Source organism: Ascaphus truei, chromosome 7, assembly GCF_040206685.1.
Source record: "Ascaphus truei isolate aAscTru1 chromosome 7, aAscTru1.hap1, whole genome shotgun sequence".
Classification (NCBI taxonomy): domain Eukaryota; kingdom Metazoa; phylum Chordata; class Amphibia; order Anura; family Ascaphidae; genus Ascaphus; species Ascaphus truei.
In genome coordinates, this window is record NC_134489.1 from 14,074,190 (window position 1) to 14,088,077 (window position 13,888).

Here is a 13,888-nt window from a genome sequence, read left to right on the forward strand (position 1 = left end):
TCCAGGCCTTTTTGTGTTGCTGAGCTCACCAGTGCGTTCTCTTTTTCTCAGAATGTACCAAACTGCTGATTTGGCCAATCCTAATGTTCCTGCTATCTCTCTAAAGGATTTTCTTTTTTTTTTGCAGCCTAAGGATGCCCTGTTTCACTTGCATTGAGAGCTCCTTTGACCGCATGTTGTGGGTTCACAGCAACAGCTTCCAAATGCGAATGCCACACCTGGAATCAACTCCAGACCTTTTACCTGCTTAATTGATGATGAAATAACGAAGGAACAGCCCACACCTGGCCATAAAACAGCTTGAGTCAATTGTCCAATTACTTTTGGTCCCTTGAAAAAGAGGGGGCTACATATTAAAAAGAGATGTAATTCCTAAACCCTTCCTCCAATTTGGATGTGAATACCCTCAAATTAAAGCTGATAGACTGCCCTTTAAGCCCACATTCATTATTTAACTGTAACTTGAATTTATTGTGGTACACAGCCAAAATAACCAAAATAACCAAACTTGTATCAGTGTCCAATTATTTCCGGACCTAACTGTATATTGAAAATATGTGGATTACATAAGGGTAAATATAAAAGCCAAGCAACTCCAACGCTGCCCCTGGAGAACCCCAGCCCAGCAGGTCTTATTAATTGAACAGAATAATGCTGAAGCTGGGCAGCTGACCTGATTATTGGAGCAGCAAAACCATTTCCCGTAAACCTCTCCTTCCCTGCACACGCACACACCATTTGGGGGGGGGGGGCCAGGGGGGCAGCTGAGAGAGGGGTTTGAGACAGTGGTGGGATTCAGAAATTTTAGAAACCGGCTCTCTCTCACCTCTCGCCCTTTCATAGTGAAATCACCAACATCAGATCTCCTCCTCAGCATCATCAGCTTCTCCCCGTCCCCCTCATCCTCAGACCTCCCCCAGTCCCCCTCATCCTCAGACCTCCCCCAGTCCCCCTCATCCTCAGACCTCCCCCAGTCCCCCTCATCCTCAGACCTCCCCCAGTCCCTCATCCTCAGATCTCCCCCAGTCCCCCCTAAACCAGTCCCGCTCAGATCTCCCTCAGCATCCTCATATCTCCCCCAGCATCCTCAGATCTCCCCCAGCCCCCCTCAGATCTCCGCCAGTACCCCTCATATCTCCCCCAGCATCTTCAGATCTCCCCCAGTCCCCCTCATCCTCAGACCTCCCCCAGATCTGCCCCAATCCCCCTCAGCATCTTCAAATCTCCTCCAGTCCCCCTGTCAATAACTGAGACACCTGTGCTGAAGCAGGGATATCCTTATAACTTGACCTGTTGGTGGCCCTTGAGGACTGGAGTTGACCATCCCTGCTCTAAACACCAACAGCCAATAAAGTGACCACCAGCCCCACGTATTCCCAAGAAATACGGTAATAACAACATCCTAAGCCAACTATTTTATTGACAACATACTGTACACCAAAGTAATGACATCTGTAGTTAATTTTACACAGTTCTACAACTATTTCCAAACACACTTCTTCCTCCTAACTCCACATTTTGAGCCTGAGGAAGCCGTCGAGAACGGCGAAACGCGTTGCTCTAATTCACCACATCATTTTGGACGTTGGAGGCATTCGTAGCAAGTGGAAGCGGACTGCAGTCACAGCCGCGTCAGAAGTTTCCATCACTTCTGAATCCGGATACGGAAGACAGCGCAGCTGGAAGGCGACCTGCAGCCACGCTGATCGGAGTGCCACGGGGTGCTCTAAACATTATTCTGTGAGTCTTTTGTTCTGTTTAAAATGTTTAATAAAACGCTCATTTAATTGAAGACTGTAACTGACGCCCTGCTATCATTTTACCCCACGCATCCCCGTTTCCTGAATCGGGGAGGGGGGAGGATTGGAACGTGTGAGGGAAGGGGAACCGCCAGCAATTACTTTGCCCGCAAGCAGCTGATTATACGTTGCCACGGGAAGTACCACGGACGGGTCCATCAGACAACCCCACATTATTCTCTCCCAGGATTGAGCTTACACATGGCCGTGTAAGTAGTACATGATTATTATTTTTTCTAAACCCCCCCCTTTCATCTGAACAACATTTGGGCTAAGAAGTGGATACCAGGAACAAGATACCCTTACACATATGTGCTCACACAGGGCCGTGTGAGTATTGGATTACAATATACCGTCATTTCGTCACCCCACCTTTATTAAACAGCCAGATATGCTATGAAGTCATCTTAGTTATGTTAATATAGGTCCATCTAATCCTTTGCTCCCCCTTTTTTCCTTTTCGTTCTCCCATACCTTGAGGGTTTGGATACCCCTCTCTGGGGTCGAGCAGAGGAATTCATCGCAAGCCACGGATTGCACTGTGAAAGACTACATCCATTGGTTTTGGGATAAGTATTTTACTTTATTCTCTACCCTGTACTAATACCCTAAGGTAAGCGCCCGTTTTTTTGCCTGCATTTCTTCCTCCTAACTCTCACTGTTCGCGTGCTCCCTTTTGTGCTTCAGAATTTCTGTCGGGGTCAACACCAAATCCTTCTGGCAGATGTCACAGTGGTAGTTCCTGTGCAGAGCAGTCATTGTCGTTGCCCCACTCTCCTGCTCCTCGGCACCTGTCGTGAACAAAGACAAAAACAACTTTTAGAACAGGGATGCGCAAGCTGGGGGGAGCGAGATTCACTGCAGGGGGCGTGGGGATTACAGAGGTGCCGCGCTCTTCCCAAAGGCATTTAAATTAAATGCCGGGGGAGCGGCGAAAGCCTCTGTAAACTTCACGTACCTTGGCTCAGACGTCGCGGGGTCACATGACGCCGCGTTGCCATGGCATGCCACGCCGGAGCCAAAGTGAGGAAGGGGGGGGGGGGGCGCAAGGAGGGAGGGAGAGCCGGCAGGGGGAAAAGATTGCTCACCCCTGCATTAGAACACAAAGACGAGAGAGGTAAGGAGGTAATTTAATAAGAGAAGGAAGGGGTTGAGGAGGTAATTTAATAAGAGAAGGAAGGGGTTGAGGAGGTAATTTAATAAGAGAAGGGCTTTAAAAAAATGTAAGAGAAAGGCATGGGAGAGGTGACCAGGAAGGAAGATTTCCAGGAGGCAGATTCTCTGACGTTGCTGCATGTGGAAACTTCTCTCGCTGAGCTTCCAGGTAGAAAAGGAGCCGGCGGGTTTTTTCTAGTTTTTATTTATTTTGAACAATGAAATTCATTTTCTAAGGTTTATCTTTTACAATAAATGACATTGATCAATTTGTGATGTTTTTTTTTTCTATGGCATATTTTCTCTATAAATTACCCAATGCCGTTATTGTAGGAATTGGTTTGTTATTGCCCACCCCGATACAGAAGAGCTCGATAAAACACCAAGTCTTGATTTCCGGTACTATTCCTGCTTAAACCCAAAACAACAATCACAATATCTTACTTAACCATCAATTTCTTCTGATCGCGTGATCAAAATTCTACAAATGTTCCACCCAGAGAAGGAAAAACAAAAAAAAGCCTTACAATGAAACAAATGAAATAAGAAATATATCTTTCTGGGGCCACTTCTCCCCAAACACTCCTAACAAACAGGACACAGAACTCACATTAGTGCAGCAAAATAACCCTAGAATGTTATTACATCTTATGGATCAGAAAACCTACCTAGACTAAGATGATAGCAGCAGCACAGGCCCCCAATGGACTTTAGCAAATTGACCTATTTCTTTGGCATTGAAGCAGCGATACTTCAGCCCTGGCAGTGACACAGGCTCCTTCGAGGACCCATACTGTACGTTGGTCCTTTAATAAATCGCCATGTTTCTTTTGCATAAACCCTGTGAGCACCGAGTCCTTGAGATGGCAGCTTTTTTTCTTTGTGCCTTGCGCTGCTTCTCCTGCTGAGTTAATTAGACGCTCACACACGCTCAGCGGCGTAGATTTGCACAGATGAGGCCTTACGGTGCTGCCAACCAAACAACGCACAAGGTCAATGCTTATTTCCCTAAAATGAAAGTCAGGCGATGGTTTTCCATTGTTTAAATGTGTCTCAATACTAATGCGGCCAGACAGCAATAATGACCACATAAAATGATGGATTACACTGGCAGTCTCACCAGCTTGAAAATAACTTTAGTAATTCACCTGCCTTGCTGAATGTAAAATAGGGTTGCCAGGTGGCTTGTGCAAAAGTACTGGACACAATGGTGAAAGGTGCGACGCACGAGAATCGTTGGCGAGTAAGAATGTTATTTATAAATGACCTGACTGTTATGTAATTTTTTCTAAATTTCACTCCAAGTATTCACCAATTTGCACCAACTTGTATTCTATTTCGTAAAAAATCTGGGGAGGAGTCTTGTGGGGGGGGGGGGGGGGGGGGAAAGCACCCTTCCGAGGATTGTTTTAGGAAATAGAATATGAAATTGTGCAAATTGGTGCACGCTTGGAATGAAATTTAGAACAAATGACGTAATGGTCAGATCATTTAGAAATAACTGACCTGCAGTCATACTGTACATGGCGAGCAATACTGATCTTACTGCTCCTCCCACAAATTCCAAGATTGTTACACCCCTCCTCATCCTCACTCTCCCTCCCCTTGTCCTCTCACCCCTCCCTTCATCCCCCCCAACCCCCCTCCGTTTATCCTCTCCCATCCCCCTCCCCTTCATCCTCTCATCCCTCCATCCCCCCATCCCTTCATCCTCTCACCCCCCCCCCCCCCGTGTCATTACCAGTACAGTAGCTTTCAAATTTAGACTTTAAAATCCAGCTTTAAATTGCATATTGAATCATGCCATTGATTAAGTAACCTGCTCTGCCTTCTTGGGGATGATCTGAAGGTAAGAGTGCTGCAGAGATTGCAATGCTGCTGGGATGAGAGCTGAGTTATGGAGCCTTTCTGAGAATTTACAATGCTGGTTATTTTTTAATAGATCTTGAAAATGGGAAGACTGTTAGTATAGTAACAGAAAAGTAAGTGGGAGTGAGCAATTAAACAAAGGTGCCAGTACTGTATGTACTGTCTGTCACCACACACACACACACTCACACTCCCACTCACACACACACATATACAGGCAGGACACAGACAGAAAGACAGACACAGACACAGACACACACACACCGAGACAGGACACACACACACACACACACACACACACACACACACACACACATATACAGATAGACAGACACAGCCTCACCTCTCTGCTGCATGCTTTTCCTCCGCTCTTTGCCCCACCCCCCAGGCTTCTGCCACTTCCTGATTGGTTGCTGCTGTGTAATTCAGCCAATCAGAAGCTGCCCAGCCCCCTAAAAGCAGCAGCCCTGCTCTATCCCATGTCCGGTATTATCTCTCATATTTTACCAGACAGGGGAACCAAATACCGGCCTGTCCGGTTCAATACCGGACACCTGGCAACCCTAAAAGTGTTAAGCGAATAAGAAATGGCGGAAAGGCTATGTTGGTAGTGTAGAATCACAATATCCAGGTACTGATATAAACCATCAGAAGTCAGAAGGCTTCACCCTGTGTTTCAGCCTCTTGCATGGTTAACAACTCCACCATTGCTCAGCTACACTGACTCTTAGGCTAAAGTCCATAGTGACTTAAGCCGCGCTGAGGCTGAGGGAAAGCGGGTGCTTTCCCTGGCCTTAGTTCGCGCACCGTCCGGGGGCGTGTCGGGGGGTGGGCCCAGTGACGTCACGGAGCTGGTTCACCCTCATTGGGCGAACCGCTCACGTGACCGGCCCTGCTCTCCCGTGAGCGCCAAAACTAAAACTGAATTGTCGGCTACGCTTCCGCACGCCTGCGGAAGCGTGCGCGAGCCCCTGCTAATGCCGCTCCCATTGCGGCTGCAGGGGCTCACCGCCGAGCGTGACTCAGCGGCTAAGCGCTGATCATGCCTGCGGCCTTAGACACAACACCTATTCTGTACACTTCCCAGCTCCACTCATTCTCACACTGCATAATCACAGAATACAGCTGCGGCCACCTTTATCCCAATGCGGCCGTAGCGGCGCAACTCTGATAACCGCGGGCAGATGCAGTATATTTTCTTTTTTTCCGGTATATGTTCCGGTATTTTAGCGCTCGGAATATTAGCATATTATTAGCGCTGTCTGCAATACCGTCTAAAAACTCAGGGGGGCGTTCGCGAGCTGTTGTCTTCAAAGTCTAATACTGTAGCAGTTGAACCTACGTCAGTACACAGTCTGTGTGCGCGCGCAGTAATTGTAAATTTGCATACTTATACATGCATGTACAGTGCTGTATGTCTCATTTGAACATTGTTGAAACGCATAGGCGTGTGCTGTAACAGTATCACATTTTGGCGTACTGTATACAGCGCTCTCCCCTCGCTCGCCCCCGCGCACACACAGGCTAATTTACTGCACTCACTTAGGGAAAAGGGGGGGAGGGGGAAGGGAAAGGAAAACCCTCGCTCTAACCTGGCTCAAGGTGCTGCAATCAGGGGCAAACTACAATATGCCACAGAAGAAAAAGAAACCCCTATAACGAGAGCACTCTTGGATAGGCCAAATCACTGAAAACACCAGAAATGTATATGAAGTGTATTGATGAATAAATTAAAAATATCTTTATTGGGAGATTACTCAATATTAAAATAATGCAGATTATGTGAACCTGTCTCTCAACTATGGCTAACCTAAATATAACGTGCAAATGTAAAATAAGATAGGTATGAGCTGGGGTATAACGTCCCACTGAAGCGTGAGGTGAATATGCTTGCAAGAGAACCCCTGTTAGAATGGAGAGGAACTCTAAGTGGTAACAAAGTTCCTAAACAGGATGTGGTGTGGTACTGTGATACAAAGTAGTACTACACTGTGGGGGGATGTAGAGCCTTAACCTAATGAATAGGTGAGTGTCAATCTATAACACTTAAATACGCTCATGCCCCCTATTGGATATCCAGTGTATCAAGTATAAGTACTAATAATTGTATATATACACTTAAATCCCCTTTGGATAAATGTATGTATTGGAGCGTATAGTGGCACTCCTGGTGTTAGTATACATTGATCTTAACCACGTATGTGCTCAAGCAAATAGTTCAACATTGTAACTCCCGTGCAGTGAGCATAGTGTGAATACAGCTACTGCCTATGGCTAGGTACATAGAAGGAACGCTGTGCTTGTATTTGTCTGTGTAACAGTGGTACACACTCACTGCCAAGACATAGTGAGTGGATGTAATAGGGCTGCGAGTCTGGACAGATTGTCATACAGTTATTGTATGGCAGAGTGTCACTGTTGACAACGTCTTACGCCAAAGATAGCCTGCAGTGAACATTAACACAATTATGGCAGTGTACTTGAAAAACACACCATGTGTCAAAACTGAATGCTTCAACACCATAACTAGGTACCTGCACAGGTTTTCAGACGGAGCGTGTCTGACAGATTGTTTCTATCCCATACAGCCAATAGATCCACATATAAATTCTGTATTGCTGCACAAAAAGTGTGAAATTACTATATGTGACTGGAGAGAGTGACAGACTGGTATTGTCTGGCACGGTGTCTCCGGTGTCACGGTAAATGCTATGGTAGATCGATAAATCAGTATACCAACTTACAGTATATACCCCAGTCTCATATATGCCCTGTGTAAACTTAAAAAATATAGACGTAATAGTACTTCGTGAAACGTCTATACTTAGAATGCAGAGCGTAAGTAATAAAACTGTTCTTTCTCAAGGAGTACAGTGCTCTGATGTATGTAGGTAGATGGCATTACTAATTAACATACTATTTACAGGTGTTTGATCCTGACTAGAAGAGTGGAGGTGATGTTTAAATAGTACCCTCCCCCCCACTGACCTTGTACTCTTTGAGAAAGAACAGTTTTGTTCGAAACGCGTGGGAGGAGGTTGTTCTGTGTGTGGATCCAGTATCCGTTTTATGTAGCTTCAATAAAGGATATTTTTTAACTTTCTGCCGGTGAGTCTGAGTTTGCTACAGGAGCGGCTGTTTTCCTGATCTCCGCTACTTCCCCCTCTCCCATAAAAGCCTTGTCAGGGTGCGAGTAATGCTAGAGCAACCTCAATGCAGACACCACCGCAGTTTACACTTCATCCCTATTTACAAGCAAACAGCTTGGGGGACAGGTTCACGTCTGTAATGAAAGCCCTGGGGTTCCATAAACTCAGATGGAAAAGCTGCGGGAGCTTGCAACTCTCTCCACTGAACTAAAGTTTCTTACATTGCTGCTATTCCAGCCTCTGCCGCCGCTGCTAATCCAGCCTCTGCTGCCGCTGCTATTCCAGCCTCTGCTGCCGCCGCCGCTATTCCAGCCTCTGCTGCCGCCGCCGCTATTCCAGCCTCTGCTGCTGCCGCCGCTATTCCAGCCTCTGCCGCCGCCGCCGCTATTCCAGCCTCTGCCGCCGCTGCTAATCCAGCCTCTGCTGCCGCCGCCGCTATTCCAGCCTCTGCTGCTGCCGCCGCTATTCCAGCCTCTGCCGCCGCTGCTAATCCAGCCTCTGCTGCCGCCGCCGCTATTCCAGCCTCTGCTGCTGCCGCCGCTATTCCAGCCTCTGCCGCCGCCGCTATTCCAGCCTCTGCTGCTGCCGCCGCTATTCCAGCCTCTGCTGCCGCTGCTATTCCAGCCTCTGCTGCCGCCGCCGCTATTCCACCCTCTGCTGCCGCCGCTATTCCAGCCTCTGCTGCTGCTATTCCAGCCTCTGCTGCCTCCGCTGCTATTCCAGCCTCTGCTGCCGCCGCTATTCCAGCCTCTGCGGCCGCCGCTGCTATTCCAGCCTCTGCTGCTGCCGCTGCTATTCCAGCCTCTGCTGCTGCCGCCGCTATTCCAGCCTCTGCTGCCGCTGCTATTCCAGCCTCTGCTGCCTCCGCTGCTATTCCAGCCTCTGCTGCCGCCGCCGCTATTCCAGCCTCTGCTGCCGCCGCTGCTATTCCAGCCTCTGCTGCCGCCGCTATTCCAGCCTCTGCGGCCGCCGCTGCTATTCCAGCCTCTGCTGCTGCCGCCGCTATTCCAGCCTCTGCTGCCGCCGCCGCTATTCCAGCCTCTGCTGCCGCCGCTGCTATTCCAGCCTCTGCTGCCGCCGCTATTCCAGCCTCTGCGGCCGCCGCTGCTATTCCAGCCTCTGCTGCCGCCGCCGCTATTCCAGCCTCTGCTGCTGCCGCTGCTATTCCAGCCTCTGCTGCTGCTATTCCAGCCTCTGCTGCCGCCGCTATTCCAGCCTCTGCGGCCGCCGCTGCTATTCCAGCCTCTGCTGCTGCCGCCGCTATTCCAGCCTCTGCTGCCGCCGCCGCTATTCCAGCCTCTGCTGCCGCCGCCGCTATTCCAGCCTCTGCCGCCGCCGCTATTCCAGCCTCTGCTGCCGCCGCCGCTATTCCAGCCTCTGCTGCCGCCGCTATTCCAGCCTCTGCGGCCGCCGCTGCTATTCCAGCCTCTGCTGCTGCCGCCGCTATTCCAGCCTCTCCTGCTGCCGCCGCTGCTATTCCAGCCTCTGCTGCCGCCGCTATTCCAGCCTCTGCTGCCGCCGCTGCTATTCCAGCCTCTGCTGCCGCCGCCGCTATTCCAGCCTCTGCTGCTGCCGCTGCTATTCCAGCCTCTGCTGCCGCCGCCGCTATTCCAGCCTCTGCTGCTGCCGCTGCTATTCCAGCCTCTGCTGCTGCCGCTGCTATTCCAGCCTCTGCTGCCGCCGCCGCTATTCCAGCCTCTGCTGCCGCCGCCGCTATTCCAGCCTCTGCTGCCGCCGCCGCTATTCCAGCCTCTGCTGCCGCCGCTATTCCAGCCTCTGCTGCTGCCGCCGCTATTCCAGCCCCTGCTGCCGCCGCCGCTATTCCAGCCTCTGCTGCCGCCGCCGCTATTCCAGCCTCTGCTGCCGCCGCCGCTATTCCAGCCTCTGCTGCTGCCGCCGCTATTCCAGCCTCTGCTGCTGCCGCCGCTATTCCAGCCTCTGCTGCTGCCGCCGCTATTCCAGCCTCTGCTGCTGCCGCCGCTATTCCAGCCTCTGCTGCCGCCGCCGCTATTCCAGCCTCTGCTGCCGCCGCCGCTATTCCAGCCTCTGCTGCCGCCGCCGCTATTCCAGCCTCTGCTGCTGCCGCCGCTATTCCAGCCTCTGCTGCTGCCGCCGCTATTCCAGCCTCTGCTGCCGCCGCTATTCCAGCCTCTGCTGCCGCCGCTATTCCAGCCTCTGCTGCCGCCGCTATTCCAGCCTCTGCTGCCGCCGCTATTCCAGCCTCTGCTGCTGCCGCTATTTGTTTTTTTTTTTTTTAAATGACACTAAACTCATAAGCTTTGCTAAATGTTTAAGTACTTCTACTAAACTCATTTCAACTCAAGGCCACTCTCTCCTGTACAAATAACCACATATATTCAGTACCTAGAGATCACTCTTTTCTACAGTCAGTGGTTGCGTATCACAATAAATATAATCACTCAACTTTGTTAAACTTGGCTAATGCTAAACCACTCAAGATCACTATAGACGCTTTAACACACTCATATCGATCTATTCCTGCCCCATTTACATCATCTGTCTATAATCAATACTCCTGCAAAGAATAATCAGAATTACAGATGTGACTAATGAAACACCCACGAGGCATTGCACGTTTCACTTTTTGCCAAAAATTATTTTATACCGACATAGGCGACCTCCAAACCGAGCCTCTAACCCTCTTTGAAAAAGGTGCAGTCTCTCGTCCTAGGGCCAACAGTATGTAACCCACTGCCGACATATTTAAGGGGTGAAATCTAGAGGAGTTACATCTCCGCAGTTCCAAGCAAATGTACTAAAAGTTCGCAAAACCAGCAAATAATTTGTTAGAACTTTTGGGGTCAAAATTTCTAGTTTAAGGAGCAATCCAAGCAATATCCTACGTGTGCGGTGTCTTAAATAAATCAGTTCTGGAGTATTACAGATAATAACTTGCTACCTTCTTTATTTTAAAATTCAGCTCTAAATGCCATTTTGAATGAGTTTTAATATACGGGGCACCTTTTGGCTTCTATAGCCGGCTTTAGTTCCCCTCTCCAGCAGTGCAAGATCTTTGCCACACTTTCCTGTTTGGGATCATTTCATCTACAAAGAACTCCTGTTTGATCCGCTAACCGGTAATAGGTACAGCAAGTAGAGATTAAGAAAGCGATAAATGGTAAAAGCAACCCGAGAGAGAAAGCAGAAGAAACAGATATAGGTAGAAAAGAGAAGATATAAAAAAGTGTTTTTTTTAAATGTAGTCCAGATGAGCCACATACGCCAGGATTAAGCTCCGGTGGGGGATATCACACCCAATAAGGTGTTTGTCTCTGGTTGACTTGAGTGGCAGGTAACACTGTATTATTGAGGGTGATACCCAATGTCAGAACTTGATGAAACTGCCTGTGACAGAAACCAGGGGATGGTAATAAATTCCGTATATAGGGCTCCCAGGATACTAGACAGTTTCTATCCTGTTTGGCCTGGGAGTGCAGCCTTATAATACATACACTCCATCCCACAGTTTGGCAAGCGCTGGAACTGAGGGATGAGAGATCCAGACCAGAGTTTGTCTGCTGCCTGATTTCTGTCACCTGTCATGCTAATTAGGAATCAGGTATGAAAGACTGATTTCCTGTTTGCTCTGGTCTCCCCACAAGAGCCAGGAGGCTGGAAGGCTGCTGAACTACAGAGGGGAGAAGCCTCTTCCCCAAACAGGTTCAATCTTTCTGTTCATTTGTGTAAGACTGCAAAAGTACCGTGTTTTGATGTTGGAAGTGGAAAAGCCACTTCCAACCCTGAGTCAGGGATATCTAAGTTAAGTTATCGCTCAGGTGAGCAGCTTTTGTTTTGATCTGTTTTCTGTTGTATGCACTGTGGCAGTCTCAGTGCCTGGGACTGAATAAACCAGGCATAGCCTGTTAAAGGAACAGTACGTGACGCCTCATCATTTAACCTACCCTAAAAGACCGTGTTCTAAACAGTCCCGGACAAACGACGGAGCCCCGGAGTAAGCCGTTTGTCACATATGGTGGAGAATGCGGGCAGAGCACTAGGGGGTCTGCGGGTTGAAGAATTTTGAAAAAAAAAAAAAAAAAAAAAAAAGTTTTTTCATCCTCTGCAAACAAGATGGAAGACGTGGTGGGTGCGCTGGTACGCAATGTCGCTGCCCAGAAAGACGCGAATGAAACCCAGCAACAGCTGTTAATAGCCCAGCAAGAAACTAATGCAAACCAGCAGCAGACGAATGCAGCCCAGCAACAGCTGCTAATAGCCCAGCAAGAGATTAATGCCAACCAGCAACAGGCGAATGCCAACCAGCAACAGGCGAATGCAAACCAGCAACAGTGGTTCGCACACTAAGGGCAATAGCCAACATGGGGAGCCGGGAAAAGGCTCTAAGTGGGACACAGACTATGTACCTAAATGTGTAAATTGTCATGAGAGGGGCCACACAGCAAAAATCTGCCCACTAAATGATGAGCCCATGCAATGCAACAGCGTGGAACCTTATTCGCTGTTGTCCCAGTGTATGGGCCCTAGCCCAGAGGACCCCTTGAATAACCATCTGTGGGCATTTGTAAAGGTTAATGGTAAGAGGGTTCGGGCACTTCTTGACTCTGGGAGCATGGTCACACTAGTGTCCGAATACCTCTTGCCCATTAAGAAGAAACAGGGAAACAGTTCACAAAGAGTGGCAATTTGTTGTATACATGGGGATAATCATGAATATTCCACTGTTGATGTTTTTTTTGAAACAGAGTTTGGTTCTTTAGATTTCAAGGTGGGTATTGTACCCAAACTGGCACATGATGTGTTAATAGGGACCGACTTTCCCCATTTTCTAAAAATGTGGTCCCCCGCTCAGAATAGCGCCCAGAGTTCAATAGCGGACCATAACGAAGTATTAGAAGAAACAAATCCTTTCCCTTTTTCAGAAATGGAGGTTGACGAGGGCCCAAATAAGAAGGGGGAAAAGGAGGAGTGCTGTAAAATTCCCTTCCCCATCACTACTTTGGTAGGGAATACCCCAAATCAAGATGTTGAGCAGACACTTACCACCCCAGAACCGGATAAGACCCTCGCTGACCTAGAGGTCAGTCCTGGGAGTTTTAAGAAGGCCCAGTGGGAGGACCCCACATTAGCGGTAGCAAGGGGAAATATACGGGACCAGAATAGTACTCCTGGCCAACCAGATAGGTCACTTGCTTACCCCTACTTCGAGGTAGAGAACGACCTAGTATATCGGGTTGATAAAAGGAAATCAGTTACAACTAAACAATTGTTGGTACCACGGACATTCCGTAACGTAGTATTACACCTCGCACATAGTCATCCATTGGGGGGACACCTAGGGGTGGAAAAGACAAAAGAAAAGGTTCTCCGAAGCTTCTATTGGCCTGGGGTTCTGGCAGAAATTACGAATTATTGTTCCTCATGCCCAGAATGTCAGATCACCGCCCCGTTCAAGGCGTACCGCAGCCCATTGGTACCCCTTCCCATAATAGAGGTACCATTTGACCGGATTGCTATGGATCTAGTAGGACCCCTAATAAAGTCTGCTAGGGGACATCAGCATATATTGGTAATATTAGATTATGCCACCCGATATCCGGAGGCAGTTCCCCTACGTAGCACCTCAGCTAAAAACATAGCAAAAGAGTTAGTAGTTCTGTTTTCCCGGGTCGGGATTCCTAAAGAGATTCTATCTGACCAGGGAACACCATTTATGTCCCAAGTAACGAAAGAGCTATGTAAACTCCTAAAAATCAAGCATCTCAGAACCTCAGTCTATCATCCACAAACAGATGGTTTAGTGGAAAGGTTCAATAAAACCTTAAAGAGCATGTTACGGCGGGCGGTTGATAAAGATGGGAAAAACTGGGATTGTTTGTTACCATACCTGTTATTTGCCATTAGGGAAGTTCCCCAATCATCCACTGGCTTCTCCCC

At 48.6% G+C, this 13,888-nt stretch overlaps 1 protein-coding gene across 5 annotated transcripts in view; it reads right to left on the minus strand.

Annotated features, from left to right (window-relative positions):
• Nucleotides 1–1,402: 1,402 nt before the first annotated feature.
• Nucleotides 1,403–13,888, minus strand: part of DHX34 (DExH-box helicase 34) — a 51,009-nt gene continuing 38,523 nt past the window's right edge. For 4 of the 5 annotated variants that reach the window (XM_075607046.1, XM_075607045.1, XM_075607043.1 and 1 more), the window contains one exon: nt 1,403–2,590. In XM_075607046.1, coding sequence (XP_075463161.1) covers nt 2,448–2,590 — 143 coding nt within the window. In that variant the 3' untranslated portion in view covers nt 1,403–2,447. The remainder of the gene's footprint in view (nt 2,591–13,888) is intronic. The other variant, XM_075607044.1, reaches the window with a different exon arrangement.